We start from the raw sequence: 13935 nt of genomic DNA on the forward strand, positions 1-13935 counted from the left end.
GACCAAATGTCAACCCATACCGAAAGTCAATGGTCAAATGTCAACCTTCCTACGCCTTGCGTACAAGCTGCTCTATGCATGACGTAAAGCTCTAGATGGAGATGGGCCAAAACTAAGCTACGCTCAACATAGGGGAATTATGCCCTGTGTAGCAACACGATTGCCAAAAATTCCATTAAGCTCTTAATACAAAAAGTCAATCCATAAAACATTCAAATATGGATATTAGCAATGTATTAATGGATAAAATTCCCAACATTACCCATTAAGACACTCCCATCAAGCAAGATCTAAACTTTATACACTAAAATGACCAAAAAGGTTAACACCACATCCATGGCTTAAAGAACAAACACCAAAGCACAACTTTCCAAGCCCAGTAAGTCCCAAGAGTGTTCCATATAGCTCAAAAGGTGCTGAAGTTGCCTCAACTCCCAAAACACAAGCTTAAGGGACCAAAAAGTGACAATATGATAATTATCAAGATATATGAAACAAATGTGCAAGATATAAGCTTTTTACTCACAATGGTCTAGGAATGAAGTAACCTTATTGGATCTATACTTAAACCCTTCTTCTATGCACTTTGCAAACACCTTGTTCTTCAAAATTCAACCCTCCAATGGAGAAATAAGCTCATTAAAAGTGCCAAGGCTCAAAACAAGCAAGAGGAGGCTAGGTTTTCTCAACAAATGATATGAGGTGATGGTGTTCATGAGAAGGTTCCCAATAAGTTAGAGCCCTTAAATAGGGATCAAAACCTTAGAAATAAGGTTTTAATTTGTAGTGGCTATGCCCTGCGTAGCATAACCTACACCATGTGTAGGCCACTAAACCCGCACCCATAATTCAACATCTACGCCCATCGTAGCTTGCCTATGCCCTACGTAGGACAAAACCCCCAAATTCTAGTTCAACTTCAAACAACCATAACTTCTTCGTTACAACTCCGTTTTCGGGTGTTTTTTATATGCATATAAAGGTATCGACGAGACCCACAATCTTATCTAGTTATTTTTTGCTTAACACATATTGAACTAAAACCACAATCTATGCAAGAGGCCCGATATACAACTTTTCCCTTAAAACCCTTTTCTTCGAAGTGCAATTCGAGGGCTTTAAACACTTAACCAAACATTGTCATCATCTGATAGAGTCTAAACTCTATCCTCTTGAAGTCCAAGACCTATACTCGATCCATTTATAACTCGCTGTCCCGATAAAAGAACCATCCAAAAACTAAGTGTTACAATATTTTTCTTATACGACTGAATATTTTTCTTATACGGAGTGATTAGAATATTAAAAAGTAAGATTTGGTCATATGATATTTTTGTAAACTTATGAAGGATATATATATATATATATATATATATATATATATATATATATATATATATATATATATATAATGTTTAAATATTATGTTAAATAAATATGATATTTTGATATTTATTAAGAGATTATTATTATTATTATTATTATTATTATTATTATTATTATTATTATTATTATTATGAGTGTGTTTGAAGTGTGGAAATTGTGTTTCAATATGTTGAAGATTAAAAAACTAAATAATATACAACAAAGAATTATAATCATAATTGCATAATAATAAATTTTGAATCTGACTTTGTTCGTAGTTGACAAAAGTAATTCACAACTAAATAGTATATAGATATTTATGGATAATTTGCAATTTATAATTTCGAAACAATTTTTTGTCACTAAAGATAATTCGAAACTTGTATAGTATTATGAAATTCATTATGTTGAACTTATCATTCAGGATATTTATCAAATAGATTATCAAAAAATTAAATAAGTTTTAAAAATATAGTTGTTTTTACGATTATTCGACTAAAACATATCCCATTACTTAATTTTATATTTGCACTCTAATGCATAATATATACATAACATAACTACTATGAGTTACGATCATAAGAGAATAAAAATATTGTGATAATATAAAAGCAATTATGAGCGTCTGGTTGAGAAAAAAACGCTAATGTTTTCCAAGTGATTATTGAGTATTTAAAGTTTCATAAATTAAAAATATTCAAATATGGTTAAGTTTTAATTGCGATTATCATAAGAACCATTGATTTGACGTTCATCGTCATTGCCCGTGAACAACATTCTTCTTAGCCAAGATGAAAAGAAAAAAACTTCGAAGACTCGATATCAATATAATTGACTCATATGTTTTTCGATGATTAGATTAACGTGATCAACATACTTGCACTTATTCTTCTTCATACTACATTCTTCCTTTTCTATCATCTCACTCTTTCATTCTACTAGGTTTCCCACCCTCAATTAGCTTCATGGGTATGAGTACAAAATTTGATTGATCTTCCTCGAAAAATTTCTATTTTCGGAACTTTTACCCAAAGGTCATTTAAAAAAAATAAAAACTTAGAGGTAAAAAATTGCAAAACAAAATTTTAATATTGGATTAATACTTTCGATAAATAAAGAATACATGGATATTTCCAAATTTTAATGGGAACTAAATCTTCAATTACCTATGCTTTTTAATACTCTAGATAACCTTAACCCTAAGATAGAAAAATATAGGTATTTCTAAATTATTTGTGCTTTTTAATGAAAGTCATCTCTGGCGGCATTTGAGAATTTTATGGATGGTCCGTCTTTTTGCCTCATAAAAATCTACTTCTTTTATCGATAATCATCAAGTTATTACTTTAATATGTTTTGGTTATTAATGGTAACTGGGAATAATCTTTCATCGATTTGAGAATTTAAGGTCCATGACAGATTCCTCATATTCACACCATGGCATCATCATCAATGTTACAGCCTGTATACGATACACACACTCAATTGGTTCTTTTTCACTCGGATTCCTCCATTAATGGCGATCTATCCTCAAATCAACCAATATACTACTGAATAACTGCACCAATTACCTTCCATTTATTCAATTTGGGTCCCTTGATTCATAAATACATCATCAATCTCCCAGCTCATCATCTATCATATACCCATGGCCAACAACAATCACAACCATAATCACTACCAGGCCTCCACCTCCACCACCGCCGGCGCCGATGGACTTGCTCATCGAGTTAACAGCCCTAGATTTTCTGGTCCGATGACTCGCCGTGCTCAATCATTCAAACGCAACACCAACACCACTAACGCTAATAATACGCACCATGAGATTGATGTTCCACTTAACTCACCTAGATCTGAACTCGCTGAAGGGTTTGACTCGGTACCTGAAAAGAAGCAGACCCGTTTGACACAACGGATTCAGACAAGGAGAAGCGGCTCCAGTGGCGGATCCGGTAACGTTGATTTTGTTGAGGCGTTAGGATTAGGCGGAGTAGAGAAGAAAAAACTGCTAGGACACTGGATGTTCTTCCTGTTTTGTGGCTTCTGTTTGTTTTTGGGAATCTTGAAGGTTTCTGTTAATGGATGGTTTGGATCTGCCATCGAAAGAATTGGGTTTGATCAGGTTGGTTCATCTCTTGATAATTTTCATTACTTACACTCAAATCACATTTATATATGATATAATCAAAGATGCTCGGTTGCTTGGTCTTTATCCTGTGAAGTGAACAACCTTCCTAACAATATATTAAATGGAGAATCTGACTACAGTAGTTTAAACAAGTTTATGTGCTTGTTTGAATCTTTCTTTTATTCAGAAGAATATTACTCTGATATTGACACCATAGCACAAAGCTAGATATCTTTTTGGGTGTAATTTAGTTTCACTCAACTCAAAATATGGTGAGATCTTTAGCTAATACTAAAAGAAGAAAAACCTAGAAGTGCAGTAGTTGAACAACTTTTTGGTTTTTATAGAACTTTTACCATTATGTTGCTCTGTTTTTTTATCTGAAGATGAATATTCTATCTTATTGTTATACAGAAACAACACCTTTGGATATTCATATTTTACAATTTGTTTGCATGTCAATAGAAGCTATGTCATTTTATCCCTATTGTTTGTGTTACAGCATATTTGTGTTTACCTTTTGTTTTTATCCTGTTTTTGTTTTAACTGATGTTTGTTTCCAATAAACCTTCTCTATTATATAAAGAACCACTAGAAAACATAAGAAAATTGCATTCAATTTTGACTTTCATCCATAAACTTTTAACCTTTTAGCTCAAACCCTTTGTCAATAAGTTATCAATTTTGATAAATTTTCTACAACTCTTATATAACTTCATATTTTCTTCCATTTGTTTCAAATTAGGATTACTGGGATTCCTCAATCTCTTATAAGAACTTAAGGGATCATATATCTCACGACAATAGATATCAAGAAAATAAAAATCATGTTGAAGTTGAAGAAAACGATGTGCACAAAACTTTAAAAATGGTAGCTTCAGGTATTGTTGCTGATCAGTATCATAAAGATGATGTAAGTCTACACATTCTTAACTTTTTCAAACATTTTATGATATCAATTGGGAACAAATTGTTTATGAAATCATATGATTTTAGTTCACAGGTGTCTGGAGTAAACCCAGTAGTGGTAATTACAGTCAATGCATTAATCGTCCAAAAAGTCAAAAGAGTAAGTTTCACATAAAGTTTGACTTTTAATTTTGACCTTGAGTCTATTGGTTGACTTTCTCCCTTGTCTTTGTAGGGTTGGATGACAAGACCAATGGTTACCTTCTTATTAATGCAAATGGAGGCTTAAATCAAATGAGATTTGGGGTCTGATTCATTTATATACTAATAAATTATACAATGTTTGTAAATTATATCTTAAGTGTACTCAAAATTCTCTATTAATCTAATAATATTTTTGTATTTCAGATATGTGATATGGTTGCTGTTGCAAAGATTATGAAGGCTACATTAGTTCTTCCTTCCCTTGATCACACTTCCTATTGGGCTGATGAAAGGTTTTGTATTTTTGTTTTTCTTGAATTTAGCATTTTGAAAAAAATTATATATTGATTTTATATTTTATATTTTCAGTGGATTCAAAGATCTGTTTGATTGGCAACATTTTATTGAAACCTTAAAAGAAGATGTACACATAGTTGAGGAATTGCCACCTGTTTATGCTGGAATTGAACCATTTGCCAAGACTCCAATTTCATGGTCAAAGGTTTGACTCACAATTGACTTAATAACTTCCACTATTTCTTTTCCTTTTATGAAGTTTTTATTTACTTTGAAGTCATCTTTTACTCTTTGTGTCTCAGGTTAGTTATTACAAAATGGAGATTGTTCCACTTCTGAAACATCACAAAGTAGTCTATTTCACACATACCGATTCCAGAATCGCCAACAATGGAATCCCGAATTCCATTCAGAAGTTAAGGTGTCGTGTCAATTACAATGCATTGAAGTACTCTGCACCCATTGAGGAATTAGGAAAAACTTTGGTTGCAAGAATGAGACAAAATGGAAGCCCTTATCTTGCATTGCATTTGAGGTATTTATCACCATGTCCAAACACCCTCTTTTACTTTTTTTTTTTTTTTTTTTTTGACTTAAAGACAATCTTTATTTCTTGTAGATATGAGAAGGATATGCTAGCATTTACAGGGTGTAGCCACAACTTAACATCAGAAGAAGACGATGAGCTTCGAAGAATGAGATATGAAGTGAGTCATTGGAAAGAAAAAGAAATCGATGCATCAGAAAAAAGACAACTTGGTGGATGCCCTTTGACTCCAAGAGAGACTTCTCTTTTACTAAAAGGATTAGGGTTTCCTTCAACCACAAGAATCTATTTAGTAGCTGGTGAAGCTTATGGAAAAGGCACAATGGATTCTCTCAATCAAGATTTCCCAAACATTTTCTCACATTTTACTCTTTCAACTGAAAGAGAATTGAAACCTTTCAAGAATCACCAAAACATGTTGGCTGGTTTAGATTACGTAATTGCCCTTCAAAGCGATGTTTTTGTTTACACTTATGATGGGAATATGGCAAAGGCTGTTCAAGGGCATAGAAGATTTGAGGATTTCAAGAAAACTATCAATCCTGATAGGTAATTTAATCTTACTTCACTTTCTATACTCTATGTTGCTGTTTTTGTGTAAAAAACAAAAAAATTAATTTTTTTTTGGGTTGATGTAGGATGAATTTTGTTAAGCTTGTGGATGAATTGGATGAAGGGAAGAAATCTTGGGAGGAGTTTAGTTTGGAAGTGAAGAAGCTTCATGAGAAGAGAGATGGAGGTCCATATATGAGGGAACAAGGGGAATTTCCAAAATTAGAAGAGAGTTTTTATGCAAATCCACTTCCAGGATGTATATGTGATACAACACATGAAAAGTAAGGTGGATATTGTTTCTAAATTGAGTAGGATATTAAGAAGAAGTTGGTGATTGATTGATGGATGAATGAATGAAAATATTGAAAAATATTTATACAAGAGGATATTTGAGAAGCTTGTTGAAGTAATTTGAGAAGCAGCTGAGGTCGAGGTTTTAGAATTGGCGTAGGCTGTAAGGTTAAGTTTTGGTTTATTTTATTATATATATATATATATATATATATATATATATATATATAGAGAGAGAGAGAGAGAGAGAGAGAGAGAGAGAGAGAGAGGATAGGATGATATATGAATAGAAGCAATGTAATACTTGTTCCTAAATTTATAATTATATCATACAACATTCATGTTTCTTCTATTGAATATAGCTTAGGTTTAAGTTCAATATAATATTACTTAGATTAGGACTTAGGATATGACATCACATAACATGGTATCATGTGCGTGATATGGTATTGGATTGGGATTGATATACATGTCTTTAGATTCTATTGTTTGGAAAAGAGACATGTGCCAAAAAACATATGAATGTGCTTTCTGATTTACTAGCAAAAATAGCTCTCAAAAGGTTATCCATCATCGTTTTGTCCCATGTATACAATATCATCATGAGAAGATATGAATGTAACCAACATTGAGAGACAATCAAAAGCTCATTGGCTCTAGGGTGAGAGTCCCCATAGAAAAAACACCTTTAAAAACCTTGGAAAATTGCTTTATGAGTGGTCCCCACCAGAAAAAAACTTTAGGGAGAAGGGAGTCGTTCCCACTGAACCCACTGCCACATCACTTTTTCTTTTTTATTTTTCTTCATCTTTCTAAACCCATAACATATAGAAACTCTATCTTTTTGAAACCACTCAATTCACTGAATTAAAAAAAAGTACAAAACAATCAAATATAAAAAGCTTAATTTGCAATAGAGTTATCGGCGGTACCATTCACACTTCAACGAGTGGGTTGATTGGTTTCACTAACCCATTTCATCATCTTTCTTTACTTTCTCTTTCTTATTTTCTCTTGTACCATGTGTTTTAAAACTTGTACTTTAATTGTTTTGTATTTTTTTTATTATTATTTTTTTTAATTCAATGGATTGAGTGGATTAAAAAATATAGGATTTAAGTGTGTTGTGGGTTGGGAAAGATGAAGAAAAAGAAGAGACAAAAATTAATGTGACAGTGGGTTCGGTGGGTTGGGAGGGAACGACTCCCTCCTCCCTTAGGGAGGAGGGAATCGTAGCGGGTTTGACCAGGAAGGAGGAGAGGGGTGGGCGGGAGGAGAGCAAGAGAGAAAAGAGCATGTTGAGCGGTTTCTTGAAACTGCTGGAGGGTTGAATCGCAGAAGAAAAATAGGGAAGATGGGTTGGGAGGGCTGCGGTTTAGGCGAGTTTGGATCCCTCCACAAAGGGTTTGGCGGGTAGCGGGAAGGACGGGGACGATTCTGTCCTCCCTTAGAAAAACAAAAAAAAGGTTCGAAAAGCATATTTTTCAAACATGTTTATGACATTTTTGTAAGAAAAGAATTTTTTTTGCATCTTGTCGGATTTTTGTGAAGCCTTTTGACAAAATAGAGGCTGAAAAAAACCGAAAAAGTAATGCAAAGATGGTGTCATTTAACCGACCCATTGACAAAATAGTCAAATAAGTAATTATTTTCTTAAAAGGGTGAAAATGTGGTTATTTTTTAAATGAGACCACAAAATTTGTTATTGTTGTGATTATCCTTAGAATTTATCTATAAAGTTGTTTTGGGTTACTACAGGATAAATTTTGTTAAACTTGTGGATGAACTTGATGAAGGTAAGAAATCTTGGGAGGAGTTTAGTTTGGAAGTGAAGAGGCTTCATGAAAACAAAGATGGAGGTCCATATATCAGGGAACCAGGGAAATTTCCAAAACTAGAGAGTTTTTATGCAAATCCACTTCCACGATGTATATGCGATAGAATACATGAAAAATAAGGTGGATATTATTTCTAAATCGAGTAGAATATTAAAAAGAAATCGTGGGTGCAAAAATGAAGATATAGAAGTTGATTAATGTGAAAAGAGTTGTTGATCGATTAATGGATTGGATATTTATATTTAATTATACACGAGACTACGAGAGGATGTTATGGTCAATGTTAGAAAATTTAGGGTTTGTGGTGGAGATCTGGATACTAACTTGGATCGTGAGAATACTTTCCGAACGGATATTTCTACCTTATGCCTGAGTTGCAAGAAATTCAGCCTAGGATAATCCAAGTGGACACTTACGATACTAGTCACAGAAATCGTAAGCGAAATTGCTAGAAGGATTCTGTGAATGTTTGAAGAAAACGAGAGCTAAATTTCGTGTCTTTCTTCTGAGAAGGAAGAACCGTTTATATAATAAACGAGATTAAGGTTTCATTAGGGTTGCGCCGTCATGAGTTGCTTCGGAAGCAAATTAGGGTAATCCGGATTTGAATGAGGATTTAGGGTTACCAAAACTAACAAGTTTCGTTAGTTTTACCATAATCACCCTTAAAAATTCTAATTTCCCACTAAGTTCCCAGCCAGGGGCTCTGCCTCTTAGACCCCGCTAGGGGCATTACCCCTAGACCCCGCCAAAGGGGCGTTGCCCCTTTGGAAACCTCGGACCCAGGGGCGCTGCCCCTGGACCCCCCGACTTGTCGTCGAACCGGCTTCTAATATGATCTTATACATGCTTACACTCCGCACAAACCCGAACATATATTAGAATACAAATTATGATGCCCCTTGGCTCACATGTTAATTCCAGTTACATAAAATGACATGATGACACTAAAATCACCAACAATTAATATAATCGACTTGTTGCATTGGGAGTAATTTGAGTAGTTGAGGTCGAAATTTTGGAATTGAAATTGGCGTTGTAAGGTTAAGTTTTTGTAGCACCTAGTTCCTGGTATGTACTCCTTGTGATTTATATTCTAAAATAGTGCATTTTTGCCTAGGACTCGGCGAGTTGAAGGACCAACTCGCCGAGTAGGAGCGGGATAAGACGCGGGGTCTGAACTTTGGACTCGGCGAGTCGGCCCCCGGACTCAGCGAGTAGACCCTGTTTGGGCAAAAACCCTAATCCGGGTGTTTGCACCCTATTTAAACACTCTAACTTGGCCTCCTTTGTCCCTAACACTTCCACAGAGTTGTAGAAAGAAACCCTAGCCCCATATTGTTCTTGAGAGTGATTTTGGCCTTGTGAGGAAGGTTTGGGAGCTTAGAAGAAGAGGGAAGAGGTTGAAGTGTGCAGGGAGGGTAGGTAGATCCGGAATCTATACTGTGAGAAGCTTCCATTCAGCCGGAGGATTACCGGTACAGCCGCCAGACGTCTAGCAGTCATACTTTCGGTAGCTACGTTACGAGGTGAGTTTCCTTCCAGTAGTAACGGGTCTAAGGCACCAAGGCCGACCTATATAGATGATATGTTAGTGTCGAAGTGTAGGCAGGGCCCGTATCTCATAGTTGAGGTTGATTATGATATATGCCAGTATGATAGAATGGTTTATACTCGTTGTCTGTGTGATACTTGTATGTTATGGTTGCAGCTGAGTGTGGGCGAGACTCGTATCTCTCTGACAGTGGAGTGTGGGCGAGGCCCGTATCTCTCAGATAGGGCAGTGTGGGCGAGGCCCGTATCTCCCAGATAGCGTAGTGTGGGCGAGGCCCGTATCTCCAGCTAGCGGAGTGTGGGCGAGGCCCGTATCTTCATGAGTGTGGGCGAGGCCCGTATCTCCTAGCTGTTCATTGTATGTTTGTATGGTATGAGGTATTGTGGGGGAACTCACTAAGCTTCATGCTTACGGTTTATAGTTTTGTTTTCAGGTACCTTTTCTTCAAGAGGGAAGGAGCTGGCGCGGTAGCGACACATCATACACGCACCTTGTTTTCCGCACCATGAGTCATTCTGGGATTTTGTACTCTGATAGTTGATTGTTTTTCATGTTTCGGTTTTCAGACATGATGTATGTTATGAAATGGTTTGACCAGACAATGTTTTAATTACAACCGTTTTCTAAAGTATTGATTTAAAAAGAAAATTTTTGGACATGAAATTTAGGTCGTTACAGTTTTGGTTTATCTTTATCTTTATAAATCTTATAAATATGTCATCCAAATGAATATGGTTCAAGATATGTAATATATTTCCATCATATTAATTTAAAACCCCCACAACCTCTTAACTTTCAACCAATAAATAACTACTCAAGAGTGTTTAATCGTATATTATATAACTACTTAAGTAAATGAATTTTATGTTCTTAAAATTAATATCATTTACTAATTACTTTTTATATTCTCCTAATTTATAAATTTCTAGCCATATTAGTAGTATATAAATAAGATTTTCCTACAGAAAATATTCATATATTTAAAATGGTTTTATGATTCAAATATGAAAATTAGAAGAGACATGAAAAGTTTAAGAAATACATTTTGTTGCAAAAAAAATGAATTTTATTATGGTTCTTAACGTATCAAATATATGTTAAGTGTATGTTAAGTTCTATGGACTCTTTTTATATGATTTTTCATTTTTTTTTTTAAAATGTACATTTCTCATTTTTTTTTTAGAAAACATGAACTTTAAAAAAAATGAAAAAACAAATATTTTTTTATAAAACTGCATTTTTTTTAAAAACCAGTAAATTTTTAAAAACTTGTAAGGTTTTAGAAAAAATTGTAAGGTTTTAGAAAAAACTGGAATATTTTAAAAAACTATAATTGTTTTAACAAAAAAAATCAACGTTTTAGATGTATATATGCATATTTTTTAAAGTGTATATATGCATATTTCTTATACTACAAAATTTCATAGCGTTTTCATTTATTCGAGTCAAGATCTCTATATTCTCTTCAATATTTTCCACAAATTCTTCAAAATCTATAAGAAAATTAAAAAAAAATGATTAACGCAAAAACACTCACAAAAATGCATATTTATATATCATGTAAGATTCACATATGATTATATCATGTAAGATTCAAATGTGATTATATAATGTGATATTCACACGTGATTGTATATTTTAAGATTCAAATATGAAATTCACAAGAAAAATTAAAAAAATTTAATGATTAACACTCACACAAAATACATGTGTGTATATAGACGTAATTCATGATACACTTGTGATTTACATATGAATCACATGTAATTCATATATGATTCACTTATGATTTACATGTGAATTACATGTGATTCATATGTGAATCACATATGAATTACATGTGACATATGTGATTCAGTTACATGTGAATCACATGTAATTCACATCACACCTATAGTCTTGCTTCCAATTAATTACTAAAATATTATGTCAAGTCACACAAATCACAAATGATTTATAATTGATTATTGCCACTAGCCAATTAATTACTACAAACTTATAGTCCTACTTTCAATTAATCATAACCAAAACTGTGAAAAATCAACATATTAGGGATATGTATATATGAAAATATAGATATATGCATATTTGGACATTTGTTTAACAACATTAAAAAAAAATCTCAAGTTCTAGTTTAGAAAACTACAAAATAGACTTGAATATTGCATAAAGTTAATGAAAAAACTAGATACATACTTGTAGAAGCTTCCCGTGAGCATAAACTTGCATCAAAACCTTTGTGCATGAAATAAAAATTGAGTGAAAGTAGCCAAATATGCTCCATAACCAAACTAACATAAACAGTTGATCAACACATATACATTACAAGATCATATTCATGGATATAGGCTTTAGCAACAAGTGTTGCTTAATTATCCTTTACATTAAGAGGTGCAAACAACAGATACTAGAAATCAACAATCAAGCTTTAAGAAAGACTTACAAAGCAGGGTATCAACTTAGGTTGGGAGATTGTCTTTGCAGGTGTCTTAATAGATGACTCATCTTCTGAAGAATGATGATGACGATCATCATCAACCATAGCCATGGATGAGGCTGGGCCACTTCTTGTTGTCCACAAATAACCTCTATTTGGTGGAGTTGAACTTCCAGCCATTGATCATGCTGACATGCGAATAGATTTTACAGTAGTTTTATCAGATTAAAAAAGTGAAGATGATTACAGTTCTTACATCAAAAGGAATTAAACTCAAGACAATATATCCTCCTTTTGACCAACATTCTCGCAACAGTTCCAAAAGGCTCCTCAAATGTAGATGAAACCCATCATCCATCAGCAAAATCATTTTGAATAGATTTCTCACTTGCAAAGATCACCAGTTTCAATTTTAATCTAGAAATCTAAATTGAAAAGAAAAACTATATTTAATCAAAAGTTTGGCTGAAATAAAGTAAACAATTATACGATAGCTCAGATCGATCACTAGATATCATATTCTACACAAAATGCCTTGCCTTCTGATTATGTTAAACACACTATCGATTAGGTCAAACCATTTGTGGAATTACCGTGATTAACAATGAGGACGACAATTAATTCAAAGTTTCATTGAAGATAATAGAGATTAAATTGATGCAGATTCAAACAAAAAGTGGAAATCAAATGCAAATAAAAATAAATACCTACAGGTCGATGTGCAGGAAGGAGATATAAGTATGGAGAGAACTCAACGGTAAAATAGATTTGTAAGCAAACCACAATCGATTCATATATTACAACAATAAAGCATGAATTGTTGATGATCAACGAGCCTAGATCATTGGAGGATTTCGTATTCGATGTCGATTGATGATAACGACTACAAAATATGGATTGATTATGGATCCAGATATGAAGACGAGAAGGAGACGGCGAGGAAGAACGTAAGCGAGGAGGCGACACTCTTTGGAGGTGATGTGACGATAAAATGAAGGAATAAGAGATCTCGTTCACTTTTGTGTGGATGGTCGGAGATGGAGATGATTCCAAATGGTTGAGTTTTTTGGGGAACGATGGAGTGAGAGCGGTGATATCAGGTCATTGTAGTGGCAGTCGATGATGAAGAGAGTGGTAAGCCGGTGTAGGTGGTGGTCGTTGATAGAGGTAGGGGTAGTCGGTGGAAGGCGGGGGAGGTGGTTGTTAAAGGCGTAGAGAGGCGGTTAATGGAGGAAGGAGTCAGTGAAGAGAGAGAGAGAGAGAGAGAGAGAGAGAGAGAGAGAGAGAGAGAGAGAGAGAGAGAGAGAGACTAAGGATATTTCATTAACTATGAATTGTTTTTTTTTCTTTTTTGTTTATTTTAGGTTTAATTATTTTCAATTCCATATTTACCATTGTGGTATGTTAAAGAAACCCTAAAATGACATTACGTTCATTTATATTGACAAGAATGTCATGATCAATCCAAACCATTAAATAATTCAATCCAACGTTTCACCTTTAGTTCTCGGGTTCTTAGGAAATTATAAGTTCTCAAATGATCCTTCATTTCCCTCCTCCCTCCCTCTCTCTCCCCCTCTCTCTCTCTCTCTCTCTCTCTATATATATATATATATATATATATATATATATATATATATATATATATATATATATATATATATATATCATTTTTATTAAAAATTTATTTTTTAATCCTTTGTCTTTTCAACTTCCAATCTTATTTAAATTATTATGTATAAAATATTATCATTAGTATGTTAGATTATTTAAATTAGTAATATAATATACATAGTTTTTTAATTTAAA

General features: G+C 33.6%; 1 protein-coding gene across 1 annotated transcript; it reads left to right on the forward strand.

Annotated features, from left to right (window-relative positions):
• Positions 1 to 2629: 2629 nt before the first annotated feature.
• LOC111892478 (O-fucosyltransferase 35) lies at positions 2630 to 6641 on the forward strand. The gene is made up of 9 exons (XM_023888517.3): positions 2630 to 3487; positions 4239 to 4406; positions 4490 to 4562; positions 4638 to 4708; positions 4811 to 4899; positions 4976 to 5108; positions 5206 to 5438; positions 5523 to 5999; positions 6089 to 6641. The coding sequence occupies exons 1-9, from the start codon at positions 3014 to 3016 to the stop codon at positions 6288 to 6290; spliced, it is 1920 nt and encodes a 639-aa protein (XP_023744285.1). The 5' UTR covers positions 2630 to 3013; the 3' UTR covers positions 6291 to 6641.
• Positions 6642 to 13935: the final 7294 nt, after the last annotated feature.

Source organism: Lactuca sativa, chromosome 5, assembly GCF_002870075.4.
Source record: "Lactuca sativa cultivar Salinas chromosome 5, Lsat_Salinas_v11, whole genome shotgun sequence".
NCBI classification, from domain to species: Eukaryota; Viridiplantae; Streptophyta; class Magnoliopsida; order Asterales; family Asteraceae; genus Lactuca; species Lactuca sativa.